General features: G+C 37.7%; 4 protein-coding genes across 6 annotated transcripts; 2 read left to right on the forward strand and 2 right to left on the reverse strand.

Annotated features, from left to right (window-relative positions):
* The first annotated feature begins 962 nt into the window (after window positions 1–962).
* LOC104219409 (zinc finger transcription factor YY1) lies at window positions 963–5,455 on the forward strand. The gene is made up of 6 exons (XM_009770097.2): window positions 963–1,471; window positions 2,339–2,397; window positions 2,580–2,779; window positions 3,426–3,515; window positions 3,868–4,011; window positions 4,789–5,455. The coding sequence occupies exons 1-6, from the start codon at window positions 1,386–1,388 to the stop codon at window positions 5,323–5,325; spliced, it is 1,116 nt and encodes a 371-aa protein (XP_009768399.1). The 5' UTR covers window positions 963–1,385; the 3' UTR covers window positions 5,326–5,455.
* Window positions 5,456–5,950: 495 nt separating this feature from the next.
* LOC104219410 (mediator of RNA polymerase II transcription subunit 22a-like) lies at window positions 5,951–9,034 on the forward strand. Its single transcript, XM_009770098.2, has 4 exons — window positions 5,951–6,172; window positions 6,263–6,433; window positions 7,832–7,897; window positions 8,553–9,034. The coding sequence occupies exons 2-4, from the start codon at window positions 6,275–6,277 to the stop codon at window positions 8,808–8,810; spliced, it is 483 nt and encodes a 160-aa protein (XP_009768400.1). The 5' UTR covers window positions 5,951–6,172; window positions 6,263–6,274; the 3' UTR covers window positions 8,811–9,034.
* Window positions 9,035–11,093: 2,059 nt separating this feature from the next.
* On the reverse strand, window positions 11,094–13,924 carry LOC104219411 (small ribosomal subunit protein eS12-like). Of its 2 annotated transcripts, XM_009770101.2 has the most exons (5): window positions 13,776–13,924; window positions 13,389–13,432; window positions 11,793–12,084; window positions 11,558–11,623; window positions 11,094–11,372 (listed from the first exon to the last, which is right to left on the reverse strand). In XM_009770101.2, the coding sequence occupies exons 2-5, from the start codon at window positions 13,394–13,396 to the stop codon at window positions 11,313–11,315; spliced, it is 426 nt and encodes a 141-aa protein (XP_009768403.1). In that variant the 5' UTR covers window positions 13,397–13,432; window positions 13,776–13,924; the 3' UTR covers window positions 11,094–11,312. The 2 variants fall into 2 exon arrangements, with proteins under 2 accessions (XP_009768403.1, XP_070027166.1); XM_070171065.1 differs by lacking the exons at window positions 13,389–13,432; window positions 13,776–13,924 and adding an exon at window positions 13,035–13,354.
* Window positions 13,925–14,568: 644 nt separating this feature from the next.
* Window positions 14,569–22,313, reverse strand: LOC104219412 (putative ABC transporter C family member 15). Of its 2 annotated transcripts, none has more exons than XM_009770103.2 (11): window positions 22,184–22,313; window positions 19,061–21,399; window positions 18,840–18,926; window positions 17,867–18,511; window positions 17,340–17,504; window positions 16,769–17,063; window positions 16,433–16,647; window positions 15,975–16,280; window positions 15,572–15,635; window positions 15,051–15,290; window positions 14,569–14,947 (listed from the first exon to the last, which is right to left on the reverse strand). In XM_009770103.2, exons 1-11 carry the CDS (start codon window positions 22,221–22,223, stop codon window positions 14,841–14,843), a joined length of 4,503 nt encoding a protein of 1,500 aa, XP_009768405.1. In that variant the 5' UTR covers window positions 22,224–22,313; the 3' UTR covers window positions 14,569–14,840. The 2 variants fall into 2 exon arrangements, with proteins under 2 accessions (XP_009768405.1, XP_009768406.1); XM_009770104.2 differs by lacking the exon at window positions 22,184–22,313 and adding an exon at window positions 21,939–22,173.
* Between the last annotated feature and the right edge of the window lie 2,717 nt (window positions 22,314–25,030).

Consider the following 25,030-nt stretch of genomic DNA (forward strand, 5'->3'; position numbering starts at 1 on the left):
ATAATATCTACGTGGAGATTAGATTTCCTCAAATCTCAACCAAACATTATATATCTTGTACACCCAAACCAAAAGGCTCCAAACAACAACAATAATAACATACTCAATATATTTTTATAAGTGTGGTATGCCATATAGGGAGGGTAGTTTGTATACAATCTTTACCGCTATATTGTGAAGGTAAAGAGGTTTTCAAAAGACCCTCAACTCAATATAACAAAATCACAATAATTACGACAGAGAACAACGACAAACGAAAGAGTAACAACAATAAGAAAAATAAAACGAAGTAAAGATAAACCTATCGATATAAAAATAATGAACACAAGGTAACACTAGTACTATAGCTAGGGAAGGAAGTACATGTATGAAAAGGAAATAAACTCGACCACTAACTAACCTATAACCTTAATCTTCGACCTCCACACACCCCTATCAAGGATCATGTCCTCGGTAAACTGAAGATGTGCCATGTCCTGTCTCATCATCTCTCCCCAATATTTCTTTGCCTACCACACCCTCTCTTTGAACCCGTCATAACTAACCTCCTCACAAGGGCATCAATGCTTCTTCTCTTCACGTGACCGAACCATTTCAGCCTAGCTTCATGCATCTTATCCACCATGCAGGTCACTCCCACCAATTTCGAATATTTTCATTTCTAATCCTATCCCTCATAGTGTGATCACATATCCATCTCAACATTCTCATCTCCGCCACCCTTAACTTCTGAACATAAGAGGTCTTGACTGGCTAACACTCCACGCCCCATAAAATATGATCGGACTAACGACTACTCTGTAAAACTTACCTTTAAGTCTTGGCGACACATTTTTGTCGCATAAAACGCCGGATGCAAGCCTCCACTTCATCCACCCTGCTCCAATACAATGTGTGACATCCTCGTCCATCTCTCCATCTCCTTGGATTATAGACCCAAGATACTTAAAACTATCTTTCTTGGGTATAACTTGTGTGCCCAACCTCACTTCAATATCACCCCTCCCGAGCCACATAACTAAACTTGCACTTCAAATATTTTATTTTGGTCCTGCTCAACTTGAAACTTTTAAACTCTAGTACCTGCTTCCAAACCTCCAGCCCAGCATTAACACCGCCTCGAATCTCGTCAGATATTATTATTTTCTTAAACGAAAAAAAGATATTGATGCCATTTGTGATTCGGGCTTAATGAACCATTATACTCTACCCGGCCGGAAATCGGGTTTTTGGGAGAGCCGCTTAACAATGGCGGATTTACTTCTCTCCTTTCACTTGTCGGAACACTACCCAATAATAAATCCCTCCTCAAACATTCAACTCAAACCCTAACCCTAATTGTGAAAATTCCAAACTCACAAATTATAGTTCATAGATCAAACGAGATGGAAACTCACATGGCTCACCATCTGTTTGAGAGACGCCCCATATACAAGTCCAAAGCTCCTGCTGCCAAATGGTTCAAAGAATGGTAAGGAAAAAAGAATTTAAATGAATCTCAATTTCGCATTAATCACTTATTCAATCATATTTTTAAGTTTTATCAATTCCAGCTCCTTTGTTGTACCATATCTAGCCGGTCCTTGCCTGCACAAGCAATAATAACTACGAATTAAATTCGTTTTTTGTTTTTTTTCTTTCTAATTATAGTTAGATGTTATAGCTTCATCTTCTGTCTAATTGGGTTTGATTTCAGTCTGATGGTGCATTAATGGAGGAAATAGTTATAAGTAGCTTTATGATTATCCAAGGATATATCGAATCAATCAATCAACTAAGCCTCAATCTCAAAGAATTCATCATGGTTGAACTGGGTAACCTTTACGAAGCTCACATAGGGAATGCCAATTGTCAGGAAAAAAGCGTAAAGATGCTAAAAGGGAAGTCTTTGTGGTGAATAGAAAGATGATAAGATTCAGTATGAATCAGTTGTATTGTTAACTTGAATTTGCAACTTATTTGCTTGGAACTTTTCGTTAGAGGCTAAGGACCAATAATTCGTACATTAAAAGCTGCAATAGAGACCACAGGACAAATTGGTTTCTTTAGCTCCAAGCAAACTTGTCAGTTAACAATCATGTCAGGGAGGACTGGAGGAGCTACTACAAATTATAAACTAGAATATCACCTTGGATTCTGCTGCTTGTATTTCTAACATTCCATAACTGGCATGAACTTTTAGTAGTTCAGACATGTGTTTGATTTCATTTAACCTGTCCTTTAATTATCTCAGAGGATCAGTCATTCGTCACTGGGTGAGAAGAGTGTTTTTAGCCATGTAATTTCATTATAGTTCATACTGTGTTTTAATTCTCTTACTATTATCCTTTTTTCCCAGGGTCCCGCAAGATGTTGTAGCAACTGGTGGGAAGTGCTACCTCTTAAAGTGGGTGAATGGTTAGTTCAAATCTGAAAGCTCCTATACATCTTTTTTTAGTTTTATGTTGGTTCATTTTATTTTCTTTATTTTTCTGGATCTTTGCAGGATTTTTAACTGCTTTTTTTCATCATATGCTGTGGCTTTTAGGTTGTACATTGAGTTTGACCTTATATTTCTCCCTGTCTACTTTCTTTATCAGAGGCCACATTAAAAGCTCTGAAGGAGAAGCCCAAAGAGCCAGAAGTACCCGTACCAGAGCCGGAGCCAACTACGGAAGTTCTTTTCCTTTGTAGCTATGATGGTTGTGGAAAGACATTTATTGATGCCGGGGCCTTGAGGAAGCATTCTCACATCCACGGGGAGAGGCAGTATGTATGTCACTATGAGGGCTGTGGAAAGGTAAGAGTATTGTCTTTGCATTAAGACTGCACTATATGCTATAGAACTTCAGGATGAGCTTGGCCATTTCATTTTATGATTTTTTTTTTGCAAAGAGCATCTCATTGTATTGCTCTTTCTTCTATTTTACTTATTTTGCTTTCATGACATTGTCCTCTGGTAGGGTTCAGTGGGGGAAAGAGATGGAACATGGAATTCATTCCTTGTCGCAAACTATATTACCTTTTTTATGTACCGTTCCTTTTAGAAGTCCGTAGTTCATATGGGGACTCTGTTTCTCGATGGATACCATAGGTTCTCCTTGAACTCATAAGATATTTTCGTAATGAGTTGGTTGGCAGAGGAGTTTATTGAAGTTGTATTATAGGAGTGTATTGTTTCATTTACAATTGAACCTTCTTCAACCATTTTTAGCCTCAGATTCAGTGTGTGTGCTAATCATGGGTAGATTGGATTTGTACTACTTTGTCATACTGTTTTGGATCAACTTAATCTTTTGTCTCGAGGAGAAAAAAATCCATCTTATTTCTATGATATGCAAGTTCAAGCATATGGTTCCTTCATTTATTTCTTGTGTTTTTTTTTCTCTGAGTCCACTTGGGCTAGTTGTACAGGTCTTCAATTGTATCTCGTCTTCTTTTTGCAGAAATTTTTGGATAGTTCCAAGCTAAAACGGCACTTTCTTATTCACACTGGGGAAAGAGACTATGTATGTCCACATGAAGGCTGTGGCAAGGTAATAAATCATCAGCTATTCAAATAGTTCTTCCTGTTTATGTTTTCCCTTTACCCTATCCAGGGCCTCTCCCTCTTACCCACCAAAAGAAATAAAACGAAGAAAAAAAGATGACAAGAAGCGAAAAAGTGCGCCAGCTGGCCCTCAGGGATTTCTTGGTTATCAGGAAAAAGTGTTTCCAAATTCTCTGTTACTGTAGGAATTCTATGTTGTTTCTTCTTTCTTTCGGGATATACGTCCAGGAACACAGACATGCTTGCATGTATATGGGCATGTACACTACTATAGTTTTAGATAGCTTGTGCTATTTATTGTGTTTCGATTTTACCGATTTCCTTTGAAACCACTGCAGGCATTCTCACTGGATTTTAACTTAAGATCACACATGAAAACACACTCCCAGGAGAACTATCATATCTGCCCGTATCCAGAATGTGGAAAGCGATATGCACATGAGTACAAGCTTAAAAATCATATTGCATCTAGTCACCAGAAGGTTTGCAATTTCTCTACCACCCTTGTTTTGACCATGCAATACTAATACGGACTTTATAATTTCTCAATTTTGCCTCTTTGATCACAAACAAGGTGACACGTGTCCTGTTCTGTTCCAACTATTTTGGATTCTTAACATTTTTGGGTCAATTCCTCTCTGTAAACCAGTCTGTACTTTGGGTAATGTACACAAATAAAAATAACTTATTTCACATGCACATGTAAATGTAGTACTTTTTGAATATATATTTCTTTTATAAGATTTTCCTTGTTCATAATTTGCAATGCTTTGCGCGGCGGGGGTTTGGGGGGGGGGGGAAGATAGAGAACTTTGGGTCCTTGTTGATATTTTCATATGTTTCAGATCAACCGCCACCCCTCCCTGCCCCATGTTCGCCCTTCATTTCCTTGTCAAATATCTTTAAAGGGAAAATACTCTTCTCACTGTGTAATCTTTTCCTTAATATGAATGTGTAGTTGGAACTTTGGTGTCCTGTCAATGGTTGGCTTTATGGCACTGTGAGCATACTGACCGTACTTATTAGAGAAGACAATAGTTTTGCAGGAATTTATGTCCTGTATTCCCTTGTGCATCACTAAGTAGATCCCAATTTGAAGTTTGACTTTTATGTTGACAGTTTCCTCTAATGATTTAGTAGATGTTTAAGCTAATATTTTCCTAAAGAAATGCCAATGTGGATGCACCTTTCTTTGCATCTTCTAAAGTAGCATTTGAAGCAGGATTTGACTATCGATTTTAAATCTTTTCATTTTGTAGAACTCTACACCAGATGCTCCAAAGTACACCCCACCTGTGGAGAAGCCAATGAAAACACCGAAATCTTCTTCAGCGGCGTATGCCTCATCATCGTCTGACCGCCCTTATAGCTGTCCGTACGAAGGGTGTGACAAATCTTACATCCATGAATACAAGCTGAATCTTCATTTAAGGAACATGCACCCTGGTCATTTTCCAGAGGATAATGCCAAAAATGCTCAATCTACTGCTGACAATGATATGGATGAAGGCAGTGACCAGGACGCGTATGCTGCAAAACGTGGAAACGGCAAAATTCAGAAACAGAGCAGGCCAAAACCAAGCTTAAAGCAACCACCTTTAAAAGTTGCACGCAAAAGCTCTAGTGCTTCTCCAGCCAATATCAGTATAGCAGCGAAGAAGCCCTGGCCTGTTAAAGAAGAGAACTACAATGAAGAAGATAGTGAAGAAACAGAAGAGGAGCGGGATGATGTTGGGGATGGATGGAGATATGGTGAAAACGATGACGACGACGAAGAGACTGAAGAAGATGAGTAGGCTTATTTCGTACATATTCGGGTACTATGTCTTGGGATAAATGGTTGTCACCGTCTAGAAAATGGAATAAGACCTTGTTATTGCTGTACAATCAATCCCTTTGACTTTTATGAAGCACAAGGTTTCGGTATTCGCACACCCCACCCTCTCTAATCCTCTCTCAGCATATAGTACATATGATGGAACTTGGAGCTTTGTGTTATTGTGCAAGCTTCTTACTCATTCAGTTATTTCATATATTGAAATATCCTATTTTGTTACGTACAAATTTGACCATATCGAGGACTTGAGATCCATAAATTGTCATACAATATAAAGTACTCTTAAATTAAAAGGAAACTCTATGTACATTTTAAAATGGTCAAAATATAGTTTAGACATTATCAATGAAAGATGCACCTAATGTCAATTTAGAAATAATAGTTAGAAATGTGGTCATAAATACACATTTCAATAGCTGTAAATGCTGTGTACTAAGTTGGCTACGACTACGAGTATTCGCAGATATTAAAAATTGACGAATTTTTTTAAAAAAATTAATTGAGAAATAGTTCAGATGAAATACTGATTTTTTTTTTATTTAAAAAAACTGAAATTTATATGCAAACAGACTTTATTATGGAGTATCAATTATTACCCTTTTCTGCTTCGAAAAAAAGTTTTCTTAATACTCCTCAGTCCTCACTATCCAACACTTTCATTGACAAAATAAAACCCAGCACGAAACACCTTCGCTTCCCTCTTCTCCGTCAGACCGTCACTATGCCACAAAGAGGATTTCATGCTAGAAAAAACTAAGTAGAATTTGCAGAGAAGGGTTTGATTTTCAAACACCACCTTCGGGCAGGTATAAATCCACTGTAGAATATCTCATCTTTCTATTTTTTGATTGCTAAGATTCTTGATGACCCTTTTCGATTTTTTATAAAATGCGTAGGTTTCAACCGGAATGAATAAAGGAGGGGTTGGTGGAAGTGGTGGAGGTGGCGGACCAACTGCTGCTGCTGCCGCCGCCGCAGCTCAAAAACAGAAGAGCTTGCTTCAGAGAGTGGATGCTGATATTGGCAATATTGTTGACAATTTTAGCTTCCTTGTTAACGTTGCGCGGGTATATATATCTCTATTTCCTTCAGCTTCTCCCTTTTCACATGTATACACACTAAAAAACAGATCCAAGATTTTTAAAACCAGTGGGTACTAAATACAGATAGCCCATTGCCCCTATGTGACAATGGGTGTAGACCTTTTCAACTGTTTATAGTTCTGAGTGTAAGGCCGAAAAGCTGCACCCTCACTGTATACTCATGATTTATAATTAGGTTGGTGCTCCATTAGGGTTGGAACTAGCACGCCAGTTACGGGTTCGGCTAACTTTAGCCTAAACCCTTGTCTTAAAAAAATCCGTTAAAAATGTACAAATTATTAATTCAAAACGCAATAACTTAAAAAGACAAAGAATTCTGAACCTTTTAGCTCCAAATCCGGGCTCCGCCTCTGGTCAAGGGCAAACACGAGACTTTTTCTCAGCGGAGGGTAATATTGGACCAAAACTTTAGTGGAGGACAAATTTGCTCAATTTCGGATAGTACATTGGCCAATTCGATCTTTTTCCCTTCTTATATTTACGTCCGTAAGACATAGAAATCTTGGGGAGAGATGATCAAGCAGGGACACAGTGCAGCTTGAGCTAACCGAGGACATGACCCTTGATAATAGGGGGTGGGGGTTGAGAATTAGGATATAAGTTTAGTATATAGTCGAGTGTTTCTCGTTGTCTTCCTTAGTGCAATAGTATTAGTGTTAGTATGGTATCACTTTTATCCATAGTTTGCTAGTACCACATATCTTGTACTGTTATTACTTGCCATCAGTACTTTTTTAGTTTGCTATCACTACATATCCTGCACTAATACTTGCTATTAGTACTTCTTTCATTTTCTCTTTTGCTATCTTGGATTTAGTTTTCTAATTACCCTTGTATTGTTATTACTTGCTATCAGTGCTTCTTCCATCTTTTCTCTAGCTGAGGGTCTACCGGAAACAGTCTCTCTGCCCTTCCGAGGTAGGGGTAAGGCTGCGTATATCCTACTCTCCCCAGACCCCACTTACGGGAATACACTGGGTGGTTGTTGTTGTTGTTGTTGTTGTATATTTACGTCCTTGCGGAATCTTAAACAGATGCTCGCCCACCCATGTGAGGAAAACCACAAAGATCTTTAGAATTTTTTTCGTTTTTATCAGATATTAACTTACTTCTACAGAGCACTTCGTCGACAATTAACGGATTAAACTTCGAGATGGCATGAATTGGAAAAAGGAAAGAAGTGTGCAATTCTTTTTCTGTCATGAACACTTATTTTGCTGCCCATTTGTTCCATTTCAGCTCCAAAGGCCATTATGCTTGATTCAAAACTGTTAAAGTGAAACTAGAAGATAGTATACTTGTTTATCTTCTTGCAGGTGGTTAATATATTTGTTTACACTTGATGACAACTGCTTATAACAGGTGAATGATCCACCGGTCAGAAACTCGCAAGAAGCATTTATGATGGAGATGCGTGCATCTCGAATGGTGAGGATTTTTCGGTTCTCAGTTGTACATAGCTCTGATGTTCAATGAGATGTACATCTCAAATTACATGTGAATGTGCATACAAAAAGAATTCGTTTTGTATTACCAAGTTGACAATATTCATTGCAGGAAAAGTGGCCTACTGACCTGAATTTACATATTGCAAAAACTTTATCTTTTATCTTTTAGTACTCTTTTATTGAAATATGGCTGAACAGTGGAAACAAAGGCCTTCACCATGTTAAAATGGTTCTGTGAGTTATGGTGTTTTACTCATTATCCCCTTCTTGTTATACCACAGATACTTAGAATTCTCAAACTGGCAAAGAACCTAGCTCTTTGTCTTTTTTAAATGGAAACTCCACTTTGAGTGAAGAATTTAGGCTAAAGTTTCTGTGTTTCCTCTTAGCTTCGGTGCGTTTTTGTGAGTGCTACTCAGGTATCATCGGCGAAGAGCTTGTTCTCCTCTACGTTTCTGCAATAAGTAAGACTTGATGTGGGTTTATCCTTTTTGAGTTGATGCAAAGACCAAAACTGCTTTATGCTTGAATCAAAGCTGCTTTCAAAAACAGATTCTCCTATTCTTATATGCCTTTTTCTGATTTTGCACTTCCCTTGGTATCTCATATAATGGTATTGGATGCATAAACAACAGGTCCAAGCAGCTGACACACTGCTTAAGTTGGTGTCAGAGTTGAAGCAAACAGCTATATTTTCAGGATTTGCATCTCTAAATGATCATGTGGAGCAGAGAACAGAAGAATTTACTGAACAGGCTGAGAAAACTGAATGCATGTTATCTAGAATTGGAGAGGAAGCAGCTGCTAGCCTTAAGGAGCTTGAGTCACATTATTATTCTTCTGCAGAAAGAACCAGTAGTCTGCCTTCTTACAGCCAAGAAACAATGCCCTGAACATGGCTCTACCAACATTGTTTCTTTCCCTTTGATTTTTCCTTTCTCTATTTCCGCTCCCAATCTATCATCTGGGATAATGTGGCAAGAACTTCAGCTGTTGCCTCCCATATTCTTGCTAAGTGTATTTGTCTTTCTTGAAGGGATAATTACCATGAGGTTCTTGAACAAACGATCTCTAATGATGAGAAATCCATTTTAATCCAACTTATTATTACTCCAAAGCCTTTTTCAAACGAGACGACATCATTAAGAGGTCATTTGGCTTAGCTGATTGTAAATAGCTAATAAGTTTTAAGTGCGGAAAAACACTTTTAAGTGCTAAAACTGATTTTATGAATAAGTAGTTATGTGTTTGGATAAAAGTACTGAAATTGATAATAAGCAGTTGAATGTTTAGTAAAAAGGTGTTGAAGCTGTTCTTTTATTAAACTGACTAAAATACCACTAAAGTTTTACAAATGATTATAAATTAAAAAGTTTATTCATAAAGAAAAGGACCAATGAATTGCAATAGCAACATTATTGCTTTGAGTATTTTATACGGATTGTTCCCTATTTTGATCTCGCCGTTACGTGTTTCGTCACAATTAACATGTGTTAGAGGGATTGTCAAGAGAATTGACTCAGGTTTGTTAAAAGTTATCTCTTCTTTCTTTTTGGCATGATCCATACGATACAAACGAAACGAGCAAATACACAACTTCCATAAATGATTCTATTCATATAAATACTAGAGATGTATATGTTCTTAATTCCCCATGTGTCCTATTATTCTATCATCTGTTCATGGGTCTCAGAAAAATATGTAAGTTGAAAAAAAAAGTTTATTTCATTATATTACTCAAAGGCATAATGATTTTATGACATTCCGAAAGATTTTATTCACGTACTTCTCATGCATTGCATTCACTTATATATGTACATTGACCCATGATCAAATGACGTTATATACGCGTATATGTGTATATGAGATATGGGAAAAGGCAGAGGCGGATCTAGGATTTCTTGAACATGGGTGCACCATTAAAAAAGTAGGGAAAAAAAGTATTTAGTGGAAATCGATCCCTATTCCTTTGGGTGAATAACCCAATACTCAACCAAGTGCTTCAGACTTTTTGGAGCATGGGTGCCAACACATAATATTAGACAAATTTTAGAAAATACGTACATAAAATACCTAGTTTGACGGAAAGACCATTTTTTACACGTGCCTCGTGATTTGGGCTATACATCCTCCCCTGGGAAAAGGTTACGGCGTTATATCGCACCACCACCTGATCAGCTGGTATACGTTGATGATTTGCCCACAGTGGTTGAGATGATATGACGGGATGCCCTCAGAGGCTTGATGATGTTATGAACGCATATACCTATGCATGGCATGACATTTATACGCATATACATGACATTATGATATTAAATGATTCACAGAACTGTTTAGACATACATGTCGAGTCTTTTACTCCATAGTTCTCTCATGTCTATTATTTACTGATTTTCATTCCTTAAATACTCGGTACATTATTTGTACTGACGTCCCTTTTGCCTGGGGACACTGCGTTTCATGCCCACAGGTCCCAATAGACATGTTGAGAGTCCTCCAAGTAGGCTATCAGCTCAGCGGAAGATGTTGATGCGCTCCATTTGCTCCAAAGTTGCTTGTTTGGTCAGTATGATTTAAGCGCATATTGTTTGGTATGGCGGAGCTCTGTCCCGATCTTTATGTTAAGTGTGTACTCTTAGAGACTTGTAAACAGATGTCATGTATACGAATGCTTGTATGGCCGTGCCGGCCTATATTTTGAGTTTACAAATGATCATGTCGGCCTTATAGGCTCGTATATCACATGTATAAGTTTTTATATCAGGTTGGGTCGTCCTATATTGAGTATCCCCTATGTTTATTCTGGTTAGCCCATGATGGCCCGTTTGGCCCATTTGCCAATAAAAGTACAATAAGAAAGATATGTTATGTTGATACTCGGTTAAGCAAGGTACCGGATGCTTGTTGCGGCCCATAGGTTTGGACCGTGACATAAACAACCTTTACTTGATTCTAAAGAAGGGCTTAAATTTTATCTTTAATTTTATACACTATTCATTTTATACATTGAATAGTGTATAAAATTCTAACACAACCAAGCTAGCCTACAGCAGGTTTGATTTTTCATAGCAAATTAGCCAAAGTATAAATAAATAAACATCCCGCTATACGTATCTTAAATCGTTTGGACGATTATCTTTTAGCAATTAAAGTAAAAGAACAGACAAGAAGGCATATAAACCAGAAGAGAATTTCTGATTTCCAATTAGTAAATCGATATTCTTTACAGATGAGAAACAAAACTGAACGGCACTACAACTGAAGGGTTTCTACCTAGTCTTAAAAACTTAAAATCAACTGCAGGTACACAACTAATGAGGGAAGCAGGTATGAGGGAACAGAGTTTCATAGGCAAAGCTCCATGTCAACAAGAGATCTTCATATACCGGGCCAATTTAATGGGACTTTACGTACTCCTGGACAATATGCAGACCCTCAGTCTCTTCCCCATAATCCTGCAAAATGATAGTAAGATTAACTAAGACGGAAAATCTCCTCTGTTTCCACAACTTATTAGGTTCTATTTATATTTCAGCATTTTTAAGACAGAAATCCAGCCCGAGTCATTTTCCTTTAATATATAAAGCCGAACTATACATGCTAGAACAAGATTATGATGCTTAGTAGTTCATGGATATACCTTCACAACAACACAGCCGCAGCCAACCACTTTCCTTGCTTTCCCTTCAGAGTCAATCTTACACAACTGTAAAATGGGCCCAAAAATAAGAATTAGAAAAGGACAGAACGTTCATACTCCAACGATTCATGACGCATGAAAATGCACATCAAGAGAAGTCGGAAGTTAATATTTTATCACCCCTCTAAGCCACTTAGAGCTAAAAAGTAGCAAGTGGCAAACAAAGTAAACTTACACCAGCCCATTCGCCAAGAGTTTTTGCATTCGGAACTGTGATCAAGCTGACATTGTGATCAGCACAGAGTGCTTTGACCAATTTGACATAATCTGGCTGGTCGCAGTCCTCTGCTAACACACAAAGCTGTGCTGCATGCTTCTCAATCACCTTTGCACCTTCATGTAGTCCCCGAGCTAGGCCTCCATGAGCCTTAGACTTCCTCAGCACCAGCTGCAAAGCAGTCATGATGTCCATGGGCTCTCCAAGTGCTGGAGCAGGAGTCTCGGCAACAGCAACTGCAACATCCTCGCTACAATCGAAGGGAATATTAAGTAGAGAACCTTATGGGTAAGTTAAAGGAAGTGAAAAACTAAAAGAGCAAAATTGATTAAGTAACTAATAACTTTCCAATGTGGCATGAATAATGGAAGAAAAGTAAAAAACCGATGTCCAGTTTCCGCGAAGGCAAACTGGAAGGGATATCCCTAACCATTAAGTGCTACATTACATGAAACTTGGGAGACAGTTTAACTTAGAATACCAAGTCCAATGTAAGGTTTGCCAGGGAATAAAGATACCTCCCTTGACTTTAAGTTTCAGAACATAAGCTGATTCACAAAATTTAGGACTAAACAAAAATATTTACATGATATGTAACAATGTCTGATACCAGCTGAGAACAGAAGTTGATCCAGCATTTATGGGATCTTTAAGACTTTTAGCATTGAACCCACAATATTTTTAAAGTTATGGGTTTATATCTACTATTTGTTGTAATTTTAGCGGGTTCAGCTGGTACCGGTACTCTACATCCGCCTCTGGCTGAGAACTATTTTTTTTATTGTTAGTCGAGAACTGTTATCTATGGCTCATTGTACAATTTTCGGAAACAAGGAAAGGAATGCCACTCCATATAAACCAAAGCCTTCATGGTGAGTCTTTCTACTTCGTGTGTTACATCTACTTAATAAAAAGATGGAAGGAGATTTCATGATATTCATGTTAAACAAAGGAAGGAGCTGATAAAGAGATGCTATGGAACTTGGAAGGATGAAGATGAGGGAGGAGAGGAAAAGAGAATGGAAGAAGAATTTCCTGGAGAGCTGATGACCATCTCAAGTCATTATCAAGAATTGAACTTGATAGGTTCCCTAAAACTATAGATTCTCCAAACTTATCCGACACTTACATACAAATCGCTAACCAACCCAAAAAGATTCCAAGCAAACACAGAACCTAATTTAAGCAACAACAACATACCTAGTATAATCCCACACCGTAGGGTCTGGGGAGGGTAGTGTGTACGCAGACCTTACCCCATCCTTGTGGATAGAGAGGCTGTTTCCAATAGATAGGACCTAATTTAAGCGTAGAAGAATAATTCAAATAGCACTCTGATAGACTATGTACTACACATACAAAAATAATTGCAGACTAAGTTGCAATAACTACTCGTAAAGCGATCAAATAGTTATATTAAGTTGTGCACTTCTGAGTTTTCACTTGTGTCTACATCATTACCAACAGAAATGACATCGACAGGAACATTTATTTATAATCAAGTAAACTAGAATTTGACAATAAAATTAAGGGAATTCATAAAATTCCACTTACCCTGACATTTTTCGAGCAGTATGGAACACCAAAAGATCTGCTACCTGTTCCTCTCAAAGTAAAACACGGAACTTAGTCAGGTAAATAGAATCAATGATAGACTCCATAAACCCTCATCCCAAATATACCGTGCATATCCTGATCCAACATTTGGGTGCCAAATACTACTAATTTTAACAAGGGCTACATCCTTCGTATACATATATATTTCAAAATAAAATAAAATACCAGTCTCTATAAATCGAAGTGTGAAAACCCCAGAAATAATATTATGCAATGAGTAAAAGATCTAAGTTACGACTTCCCATAAAACAAAAAGAAAAACGAAACGTAAAAAAGAGATATAACTTTTTGCCAAGATTTAGAGATGGTAAAAAAGGGGGTCACCTCAAAGAATGTAGATGTTAAGCGCAGCTATTTGGCCTCAGTATTGGTGAATGATAACGGGATGAAGATTTATATGAGATGACCACTTTTGAACCCTAAAGCAGTGACACTCTAAATTACTAAACTACCGTTTTCGTAATTTTCTTTTAATAGTAGTATTAACATTTTTGGTTCCTTAGTTATCATAAATTTTAATTTAGGTCCTTGTAGTTATGACATATGACTAAGCATATTTAACAAGAATTTCTTCAGTTCATGGCTTTTTACGCCCAGCATTTGGCCTATACAAGTGGTCCACATCATCAAGTACATTTATATTCTTTGGCTAATCAAATTTATGAAGGAGTGAACTCTGTATTCTGTTGTTTTGGTTCGTGCTTAATGGTTGTGTGGTTGAATTATCATAGCAATGGAAGATACCATAATATGGTATCTTGTTGTTTGTTTTATGCTAATTGTTAAATGTTGAAAAGTTCTGGGCTTTATCTTTTCCTCCCGCGTATTTAAGATTTTTTTTCTAGTAGGTTTCTTTTTTTGAGGTGTGATAGTTTGTTATGTTAACTGTTTATTCTGAATGAGAATACATAAATATCAAACAATTGCCAGCTTAGTTTGTTAACTTTGCTAGGGGAGCCTTGGAGCAATGGTAAAGTTATGTCCGTGTGATCTATAGGTCATGGATTCGAGCCATGGAATCAGCTGCCTACATCACACCCCTTGGGCGTCCCTTCCCCGAATTCGTGCACCGGGGCTGCCCTTTTATTTAACTTTGCTACCCTCTGAAAATTACATGTGGGATGGGAAGGTTTTTATTCGCGACATCAACTTAACCTCTCTTGAAGTGCAACTTAGATAACATAATTTATTGGTAACTTCAAGAACAAAGTAATTAATGGTCTACAAAAGCATTTCAAGTCACTTAGTTGATCTCTGCAATAGGCTTGTAGCTGAGGCTAATATAAACCTTCTTCAACTTTTTATAAAACCTTTAGCTCTCCAATATGGTATCTTTCTTCTACTGTTGCCTCTGGAAATGTGTGAAGCGAGATCATGTCTGTAATTTTGCTAAGCCGTACCTTTGGATCTCATCGAATACTCCTTTATCAGTTTTGAGAAGAAAGAATCCTCTCTTTCCAATAGCTTTGCTGGTGAATCATATTCGGCTATTCTTCCTGTTCAGGGACAAGCAAAGGATATCATACAGTTAGGATGAAAAATTGGCAGTTCATTTAATTCAAGAGGATATAAAGACTTTAAATGTATTAAAAATCTTACCTTCATTCAAGACTAAGACAAGATCGCTATTAATGACTGTATGGATCCTGTGAGCTATTGTGATAACTGTTCGATTTCTGAACTCTTGACTGATAATCTTTTGTAACACTGCATCAGTTGCAGCATCAACTGATGCTGTTGCTTCATCCAAAACGAGAATGCTACTTTTCTTTAGCAAAGCTCTTCCAAGACAGAAAAGCTGCCTTTGACCCACACTCCAGTTTTCTCCGTTTTCAACCACTGTGAAAATGACCATATAAGTAGCTTTCAATAAGGAAATCGCCAGAGCTTTCATCGGAAAAGGCCACGGCTTAAGTTACTACGCCTAGCAGTATTTGAAACTTGTAGTCTAAAACAAACTATAGATATTTGTGTGGCTGTATGGTAAAAAGTAGGAATTCTAAAGATAAATTGTCTATAAACAAGGAAATGTGGCATTCTTTTAGGTACTGACTAAAAAGGAAATTGTACCATATGAATTGGGATGGAGAGAGTATTAATTAAGAAATTTATAGTCTGACCTGTAGATTCTAGCTTTTCTGGCTTTGCACGTATTATATCACCAAGTTGGCATTTGTCCAGAGCCTGAGAAAAGAAGATCATTGTACATTATTCACTAGCTAAGTCACTAATACTTAAGTTGATCTCAACTTTTTCCTTGGCTGCATGATATAAACTGGTTAAAGTTTACATTCCAATAATTTAGACTTGGCAAAACAATAATTTAGAGGAGTTAACAAGATATTTTTCTTTTGACTTGTTACCATGCAAAGATGTTGATTTATATGATAATATGCGAATTTAAGTGGACACACTTTTACATAATTATTTATTTAGAAATAAAGACCAAAATCGAAGTATTAACATCTTGCATCAATATGGATTGTGTATAATTGTTTGTGTAATGCTAAGTGCAATAAGTACCTCCCAGATTTCAGTATCAGAGTGCTGTGCTAGTGGATCTAGGTTTCCTCTAACTGTTCCATCGAACATTGTTGGATCTTGAGGAATAATACTAAACCTTGACCTCAAATCATGAAGACCTATCTTGCAAATATCTATATTGTCAATGATAATGCTTCCTTCTTTGGGTTCTACGATCCGGAAAAGGGCTTGAGTGAGGGTTGATTTACCACTTCCTGTCCTTCCCACAACACCAACTTTCTTACTTCCCGGAAATGTGCATGTAATGTTTTTCAAAACAGAAGGGAGGTGTTCAGCATAACGTATCTGCAGATAGAGGTATTGTAATGATATCAGATGGTGCAAATTTTAAGCCGATCATGCTTAAAAAAAAAAGAAGAAGTAAAGATATCGTGCATCGAAGCAAATCTCATAACTGAGTCTAGTTTTATCTTAAGGCATGTGACTGTTGTCATTACCTGTAAATTTTGGAAGGAAATTGTTCCAGTTTCTGGCCAGGTGCTCGATAGTCTGCAGTTTTCAATCACGAGGGGTGCTTCACTGGCAAGGTCTGAATACTGGAGAATCCTTTCAACTGATATCATTTTGTTTTCAGTACCGCAAATATTCCATATTACTGCAGCTTGTGAATAGTTCAAATAGATGCCATATGTTACTGCTAATCCTGCAATGCCTGTAGAAAATAAAGCAACATCAGTTTCCTCCTCTGCTAAATAATATGCTTTTGACATCTTGGTTTCCTACTTCTGCTCTAAATAACATAAAGAAAATCCTAAGTAATTTCTGATTCTTACTTGGATTTATAATTCCTTCAGGGAGTGTGACTAGCAGAACAAGGAAGAAGGCAAAAACAAAAGTAGAAAGCTGATTCAGTCTAAAAGATAGCCATTCTTGTGCTGATATATTGTGGAACCATGGCCTTGAATGACCATCTATGAGGCTAAGGTTTGCATGAGCAAAGCGATCTTTTTGGTTGAAAGCGCGAATTGTTGCTGCTCCTGCCAGTGATTCTGCAAAGTGATGGAGGATCGGAGCTCTTTGAACTCCAGATAAACGAGCAAGTTCCCTTGCGGTTGGTATGTAGTATTGCTGGCATTTTTAACAATAATATATCTTAAAAGAAAATCTTTGGAAACTTAAGAAACACAAAGTGTGTTGATCCTTTATCTTTAGATAAATTTTGCTAGTATTCACTTAATCATGTAAAGAAAAACTTTTAGAAAGGTGACTAAATTAGAGCAGTGAGCTTGTTTTATCACTGCGTCAGCCTCCCCTAACTTGACCACTAGAGTACTTTCCCCAAAACAAGCTGGCAACATCTTGTTTAATAAGTATATGAAATCTAATCATGTACAGCTTACTTACCTGGTACCAGACGTAAACTGCTGTTATTGGAATAAAGAGGACAAATACTTCCCATGCAACCTGCGACATGACAGCAATTGTCCCAAGAAGCTGAATAATGGAGAGAGCACACCAACCCAATTTGAGTGCAATTTCCAAGTCCACAACACTTTGATCTGTGGATGCCTGTTCATGTTATAACATGTTTTTCAGTGATTGATCGAATATAATTGCTTTAAACTGAATTTCAGCCTTAAGTTCTCTACGTTATGGCTAGATTTTAGACATTTTACTGTGTTTTTGTCAAGTTATTATCTTGATTTATCTTTATTCTGATGTTTTCTGCATATTAACTTGTGAGTTACAGTTGGTTGAGAGGATAAATTCAGATATTCGTGTCTATGAAGGATAACCAAAACTACCCGACCATTAGTACTTATGCTGTATGAATACTTAGCTAAATCAACACATCTCATTCAGATTAAGGGAAGTACACTAGAGCTGATCAATCTGCTGTCCCAACGTATCAGCCAATTTGAGTTACTTACGCGGTTTAAGATTCGTCCAGTAGGAGTAGAGTCAAAGAATGACATAGGAGCACGAAGGATGCTGTGCAGCATGTTGCTAAAGAGCTTTTCTGCTGTTTGAAGGCCTATTATAGCCACAAATGATGCCCGCACTAGCACGCAAAGGGAACTTCCAACAGCGAGAAGCACAAAAACAACAAGTATGAAGTTCATCTTCTCAGCTATTGGTGCTGCATCATCACCTGTGGGGAATGCCGATGCCATCCAGTAGTTGCTGGCAATCTGAAGCACTTGAAATGATGATTGCGCTATAAGAATTATTGGAACAAAGGCACCACCTTTCATGGTGGTCAAGTAAGAATAGTAAACTTCCTTTCCAATGCTTCCTTTTACTCTCTCCTCATCCTGCACAAGTCTTCCATCTTTTTCTGTTATCTCTACACAGAGACTGTGTTCTGAATCCTGCTTAGTTTCTGTATTTATGTTACTATCTGTATCCATCTCACTACCAGTAATTGCTTCTTCAGATACTCTACTTGAGCTTTCAACTGTTAAAATTGATTCTAAAGCCTGGTTGTGTGCTCCAACTAGAACTTCAAATCCAATATTTTGTTTCAGTAGTTCTTCAAAAGTTCCAGCTTGTGCAATTCTTCCATTTTGCATCACCTGTTGATATTAAGGAGTTAGATTCTGGATTAAAAATTTTGCAACTCAGAGTCTTGAATGTTGGTCAAAATTCTATAAATCTTAAGAAGCATGAAGTATTTTCAATAAGAGTTTTGTTTGGAACTGTGCGAACATGTATACACTTGATGTGTTCATGTAGACATTTGTATATACTAAAAGCTCGCAGAATTCTTCTGTCGGAATCATCAACAGAATCACTGTATAGGCAGATCATTGTTTTGTGAGGGTGATGCTTTCTATTAGCTAAGTGACATTAATTGAGTGCATCGATAGAAAACTTTGAAACTTATGTCGCTTTCCTGCATACCAGAATGAGATCTGCTGCAGGAAGAAACTCAACTTGGTGTGTAACATAAAGTATGGTCTTGTCCTTGAGAACCCCCCTCAAGCACTCCTGCACCACATGGAAAATGTAAAAATATAGTACTACTTGAGTACCATAACATTACCTTAACATTAGATGGATAGTGAGGTTTTCGAAAATCCAATCCCAGAATTGTTCTTTGATAGACATGCTTAACTACACACCTGAAAGAGGTGCGTGCCTGTGTGAGCATCAACGGCACTGAAAGGGTCATCAAGCAGATATATATCAGCATCTTGGTAAGCTGCACGAGCTATTTGTATTCTTTGCTTCTGACCTCCGCTCATATTTATCCCTCTTTCTCCAATTTCTGTAAGATCACCGGCAGGGAATAGTTCAAAATCTTTTTTCAGCGCGCATGCTTCAACTGTTCTGTCATACTTGACACTCTCATAAGGTTTTCCAAATAGAATATTCTCCTTGATATTTCCACTAAGTATCCAAGGAGACTGAGGAACATATGCCACTTCACCACTGATCTTCACGTTCCCTGACAATTTTGGCATCTCTCCTAGTACACAAGAGAGCAAGCTTGACTTCCCTGATCCAACAGTGCCACAAATTGCCACCTTCATTCCCCTCTTAGCTTGTAATTCTATTCCATCAAGGGTTGGGGGAGTTCCTGATTCTGTGTCCCAGCTGAATCTCCCACTCTTTATCTCAACCCCATATTGGGTTTCAGCTTTGGGAACAAATTCAACTGCATCGGGTTGAATCTCATCTTCCTGCAGGTAGGAAGCAACTCTATCAGCAGAAACTTTCCCTCGTGCTATAATGTTTAGCAAATCTGGCAAATTGAATATAGGATCTTGAAGCATCCGAAATGTGGCCAATGCAGATAAGATTCGGCCTGCAGTCAGTGGAATGCCCATCATAACACATCCGGAGAAAGTTGCCACAGAAATAAATGCAGGTGATCCCCAGAAGAAAAAATCAGATAGGGCTGACAATCTTAGTGATTTCCATAGCCAATTATGTTCCACCTTTCTTAAGATTTCCAGCTTCTGGAGATAATAACTATCCCATGCCTGAAGTTTAATAGTCTTCATATTTCGCAGAATTTCTGAAGTAGCTTTCATTCTTTCATCCTTGGATTCCATTATCTTAGTTTGATATCCCTTTTGGATCCTTGTCAGGGGCACGTTGGCGGTCATCACTATCAGGGTTGCCCCTAACGCCACAAGTGCCCCGTTCCCTAGATTCATGTGTAAAACATAGATTGCCAATGATATCTGGATGGGTAACATCCACATTGAGTTAAGGTACCATATAAAATCCGTAATCCTTCCGACATCTACGCTCATGTAGTTGATTATCTCTCCACTGGTGTAGCTTTGGTGTGATTGACTTGATAAAGCTAGGCCCTTTTGGTAAATGTGAGATATCAGAGCAGCTCTGAGCCGAAGGCTTAGTTGCCGAGCTCCAAACATCCACTGCCTTTGTGTTGTTGTCTCAACCATTTTTGCACAACAAAAAGCTAGTGCTAAAAGATAGCCACTTTGTAACCCCCGAAGTTTCTTTTCGTTGAGGAAATTTACAAAGTCATCCATAAGGTATGGACCAACATAAGATGATCCTGCACTAATAACTGCAAAGACAGCGTTGATTGCTGCTTTCTTCCCTGCAAATACATAAATGGCCTTATAGATAGATGGGTTTTTGGCTCCATTCCTTCCCTTTACGTACTTCAGGCTTTCATCAAAGGAACCAGATAGAAATTTTGCGGAGTCCCTGAAGTCAACATCGGGGACTTCATCCTGGTCAAGGGGCTTCTTGTTTCCAACTTCAAATAGTGGATTGAGCCAAGAGAAGGTGATCAGTTGGAGAAGACTAGCTTTTCCATATGGACTGTCCCTTTTGTCTTCTGGATCCTTTTCATTCTTCCCATTTAAAAGTGGCTCAGTTGTACTGTCCGAGATGTCAAGAATTATGCCTGTCTTCCCTCTGATTGAGATACCGAGAAGACAGGCAGATGCAATAAGACCAATGATGTCCACATAGTCTGCTAGTCCTAGATGTTCATCGCTTGTGATGACAAAATGGGCATCAAGAGTCGCACGAGCAATAGACAGAAAGAAGCTGGAAATCCACCAGATTCTCAGAACCCAAGGAAACTTGATGTATTTCCTACTCCTGGTTCTGTAGAGCACGAAAAATGAGACTGCCCATGAAGTTGATTGCAGAATCTCAGAGGAGAGAACTGGAAATCTGAATTGGCAGTGAGCACCATTTCTCTTTTGCAATATCAAGAGCATTATGAGATGAGTGCACGATAATATAGTCGTGCAAATGATGCTCAATATGTAGGAGTAGGAAACACGGACTTCTGTTCCAACAGTGTACTTCTGATCAACTGTCATAACCTTCTTTCTGCATTTGCATAACAGTGAATCCAGCAGTAAGATTCCGAGGAATCCAAGAAAGACAATGATGCTGGCATCCTCCCAAAAACAGCGCGACATTGGCTGCAGCCACGCAGTCTTCAATTCGGGAAAATTTGTATCTGCCATTGATAAAAAATAGAAGCACCATCTCATCAATATAAAAGCAGACAAAACTATTAACCAACTAGCTAGCATCCATTTTTTCTGCAGTCCATGTTAAATTTTTCATCAAACTTCTATCCTCATCACTTGATTTTTATTCAGTTAAATGCACTTCATCACTTGACATAAACCTAAACAGAACAGATAAAGTTGTTGCCATGTGACCAGGAGGTCATAGGTTCGAGCTATGAAAATAGACTCTTGCATGCAGAAATGCAGGGTAAGGCTACAATAGACCTTGTGGTCCGGCCCTTCCCGGACCTCGCGCATAGCGGGACTTAGTGCACTGGGCTGCCCTATTACTGCTTTTATTTAGGCTTTAACTTGCAGTTTCTTGATTTTTTTTTCTTTTCTTATCTCAGGTAGAACAATAACTGCTAATGCTCATTAGTTCATGAATCTTTATCACTTTGTTTTCTCATGAAGAAGGAACAGTTAACAGATTCTTGATTCTAACATGCTTTAATTCTCCAGGTTCTTCAATAGAATCACATACCTTTAACCCTTTTCAGCTGATACTTGTCAAATTAGCTTGCAAATATATAATTATACATCTAAAAAAATGGCAATAATATGGAGAGTTTGGCATGTTAATAGACTGACATGCATGCAGTCTAAAACTAAGATCCTTCTGAAATGAGTTTGATATTGGAACTTCTAAAGTCTATATATGCAACAAATCAAACAACAGAGCTCTCAAGCAAGAAAATATAAAAATAAGGAAAAAAGGGCTTAATTTACTTGCTGTATTAGGGAGCTTAGAGATGGATTCTAACACCATAGTTTCCTTTTCCAGTCTCTCTTTACTTGTTATAAAAGAGAGAAATGAAAAAAGCTTATGGAAGTCTGGGATCCAATGCTATATTTATAAAAGAAAACAAGCCTTGAGTTAAAACTTCTAACCATTTTCATTAGTATATTATAAATTTACACTTAAATACACTGACAGTGTGAAGGTTTTTCTACTATCAAATTATTTATTAAATACTCTATAGTGGAGTATATAATTACCTATAAAAAGTACGTAATAGAATGTAAACGTCATATTTGAAATGTGATGAGAATATATGATTGCATTGAAACAAGGCTAAAAGTTAAGGAGGGCTTGGTTATGAGGCAATATATGGTTGAAATAAATTAAAGTATAGTAGATTAAAGTGTACGACCTAATCATCCCACTATAGTCTCTATATATTTGCTGACATTAAAAGACAAAAAAATAAAATAAGACAAAGACTGGAGTCTGTATACTTTTATTCAGACTAAGAAAGGAGTTTCAGAAATTTTAATGTCGCTACCAACTTTTGCTTTGTCCTTTTGTGTAAAAAGAAAAAGAAAAAGAAAAAGAAAGGATGTTGTGATTCAGAATACACTCAGTAATGAACTTACACAATACTTGCTCTACAAGTCTAATTATTGGTTATAATTAATTTAATTCCCTTGTGTGTTTACTTGTTATTATATTTTAAATTTCCTTATTTAAAATGTTAGCTGTGCCACTGGTTTGACCAAAGTTGTTGTGGACTTCTACAGGAGTGAGCTTGCAATAAGGTAGCAGCTGGCTTTATTTTTATTTTTATATGAATAAAAGAAACAAGCCTGCCTACCAACTATGACTTCAAAATTAAAAACATAACTTTCTAGTCTCATAACTTGGCATGCAAGAACCATCTATTTCATCTTTGATGTGAGCTAACAATAAAATTAATATACACAGCTTTACATGCCATCTAAATTTTTTGCACATCAGACATTAGGTCACACTTGAGTTATTATATATTCCAAACTTTTGTTGTTCTCCTTTTGAAGAAGGGTGGAAAGGGTAGGGCGAGTCTCTCTCTCTATATGTATGTATGTATATAACTGTTTGACAAAAAAGTATTAAACTTTTTGTTAATCTAATTAATGAAACGAAGGGTGAATCTTAGTTAAATATAATAAATTCTAGATCAAATGTTGTAGGATATCAACAAGATGAACGGTGTTTGAGAGCATTAAATAGCAGAATTGTACTTAATTATTATCAATAAATATTGTAACATGAACATGCAATAAATGTAGATAATGACAATAAATATAGTAAGAAAGAATCTATCACCAAATTATTATATGGTTTGGATGGTTCTTTCTCTTATCAGCGACGTGGAGAAATGAGAGGTGAAGATGGATAAGGAATCTTTGAATCTTGTAAACAAAGATTGAACAACGTGTGTTTCAATAAGATAATCAGTGAACAAGACAGCTTTTGTATATTCTTTCTAGTCAACCTTTTACAGTATGCTCTTGTCAAAAAGTGAAGATCCCCTTTTTGTTCTCTATCTCTTCCTATTTATAAGGAGTATTTCCAAGGAACCTTAACAAGCACAAAACAAAGAATATCCAAAGGAATATTCCCTGTATCCATTTCTAAACCTATCCAACCGTTATTTCTTTACTCCAGTTACTCGTCCTTGACAGTAGTCCTTCTGTATGACGACTTTCTACTATTCCATTTCTAAACCTATCCAACCGTTATTTCTTTACTCCAGTTACTCGTCCTTGACAGTAGTCCTTCTGTATGACGACTTTCTACTATTACGCCATCATCGACCTAGTCCTCGATCTTGTTTAACTATAGTTACCAAGTTGCCAAATTTAGACCAATACAGTTAGTCCCTCCGCTTGTTGAGGTTGTGGTCTTGTACGCCCTCGATAAGCGGACCTAGTTCGCATCCGTTTAGAAGAAATTTGGTCGTGTTGAATAAGTCGAATCGACCGAGGTCGAGAAAACAACGTAGCTAGCGAGGATGCAGTTGTTGTGGCTAACGTGAGGTGATGTCATGGCCACACGCATCATCATTACGCATCTTTCTGGTGCAGCGTCTGTGCGTCTACTATTTCGATTTTGGTGCCATTGACGGTCTTTTGCTCCGATTCTTGCGCCACCCAATCCTATAATAGGCGGGGGGGGGGGGTTCATTTTTCGGAAGTGTTCACCATTCCTCACTTTGCATTAGTATTTTTCTTCTCCAATTTCTGTTTTCAATCCCTCGCAGCTTCTTCAGTTCTAGTCCTTTCTTTCTTACCCAGTAGTTATCTCCTTCTTCAGACTCTGTTGCACACGTTTCATTGCTAAAATATGTCACAATCTCCTCATATTCACGACGAGGTTTCCGATGCCACTCCATTATCGGTGGCCCTTCCTCCTAGTGGTGAGGAATTCATGACTGAAGAAGACAAAAACTTCCCTACCGCGGAGGAGATAGTCCCCAAAATCCCTTTGGTTAGGCATGATTTTCCAAAGGAGCCTGCTCCTGCTCCTACTCAAAGACTTTCTGAGACGGGACCGCCTACATAGCCGACCTCCGATCCAAATATCGCATTCCTCCCCACGTCGAAATTGTTCCGGCCGGAAGCGACATAGTTGAAGTTCATCGACCCAGATATTGTGCCTTCTATGTCTATCCATTATTAATTGGTTATACTCTTCCTCTCCTTCCGCTAGCAGAGGAGTTTTGATGATTTTACAATGTTTGTCTGGCACAGCTCTCCCCCTATTTGTATAAAGTTTTCTTGATGCTGACGAAGTATGCAGAGTTGGCTGGCTGC

Source organism: Nicotiana sylvestris, chromosome 3 (genome assembly GCF_000393655.2).
Source record: "Nicotiana sylvestris chromosome 3, ASM39365v2, whole genome shotgun sequence".
NCBI lineage: Eukaryota > Viridiplantae > Streptophyta > Magnoliopsida > Solanales > Solanaceae > Nicotiana > Nicotiana sylvestris.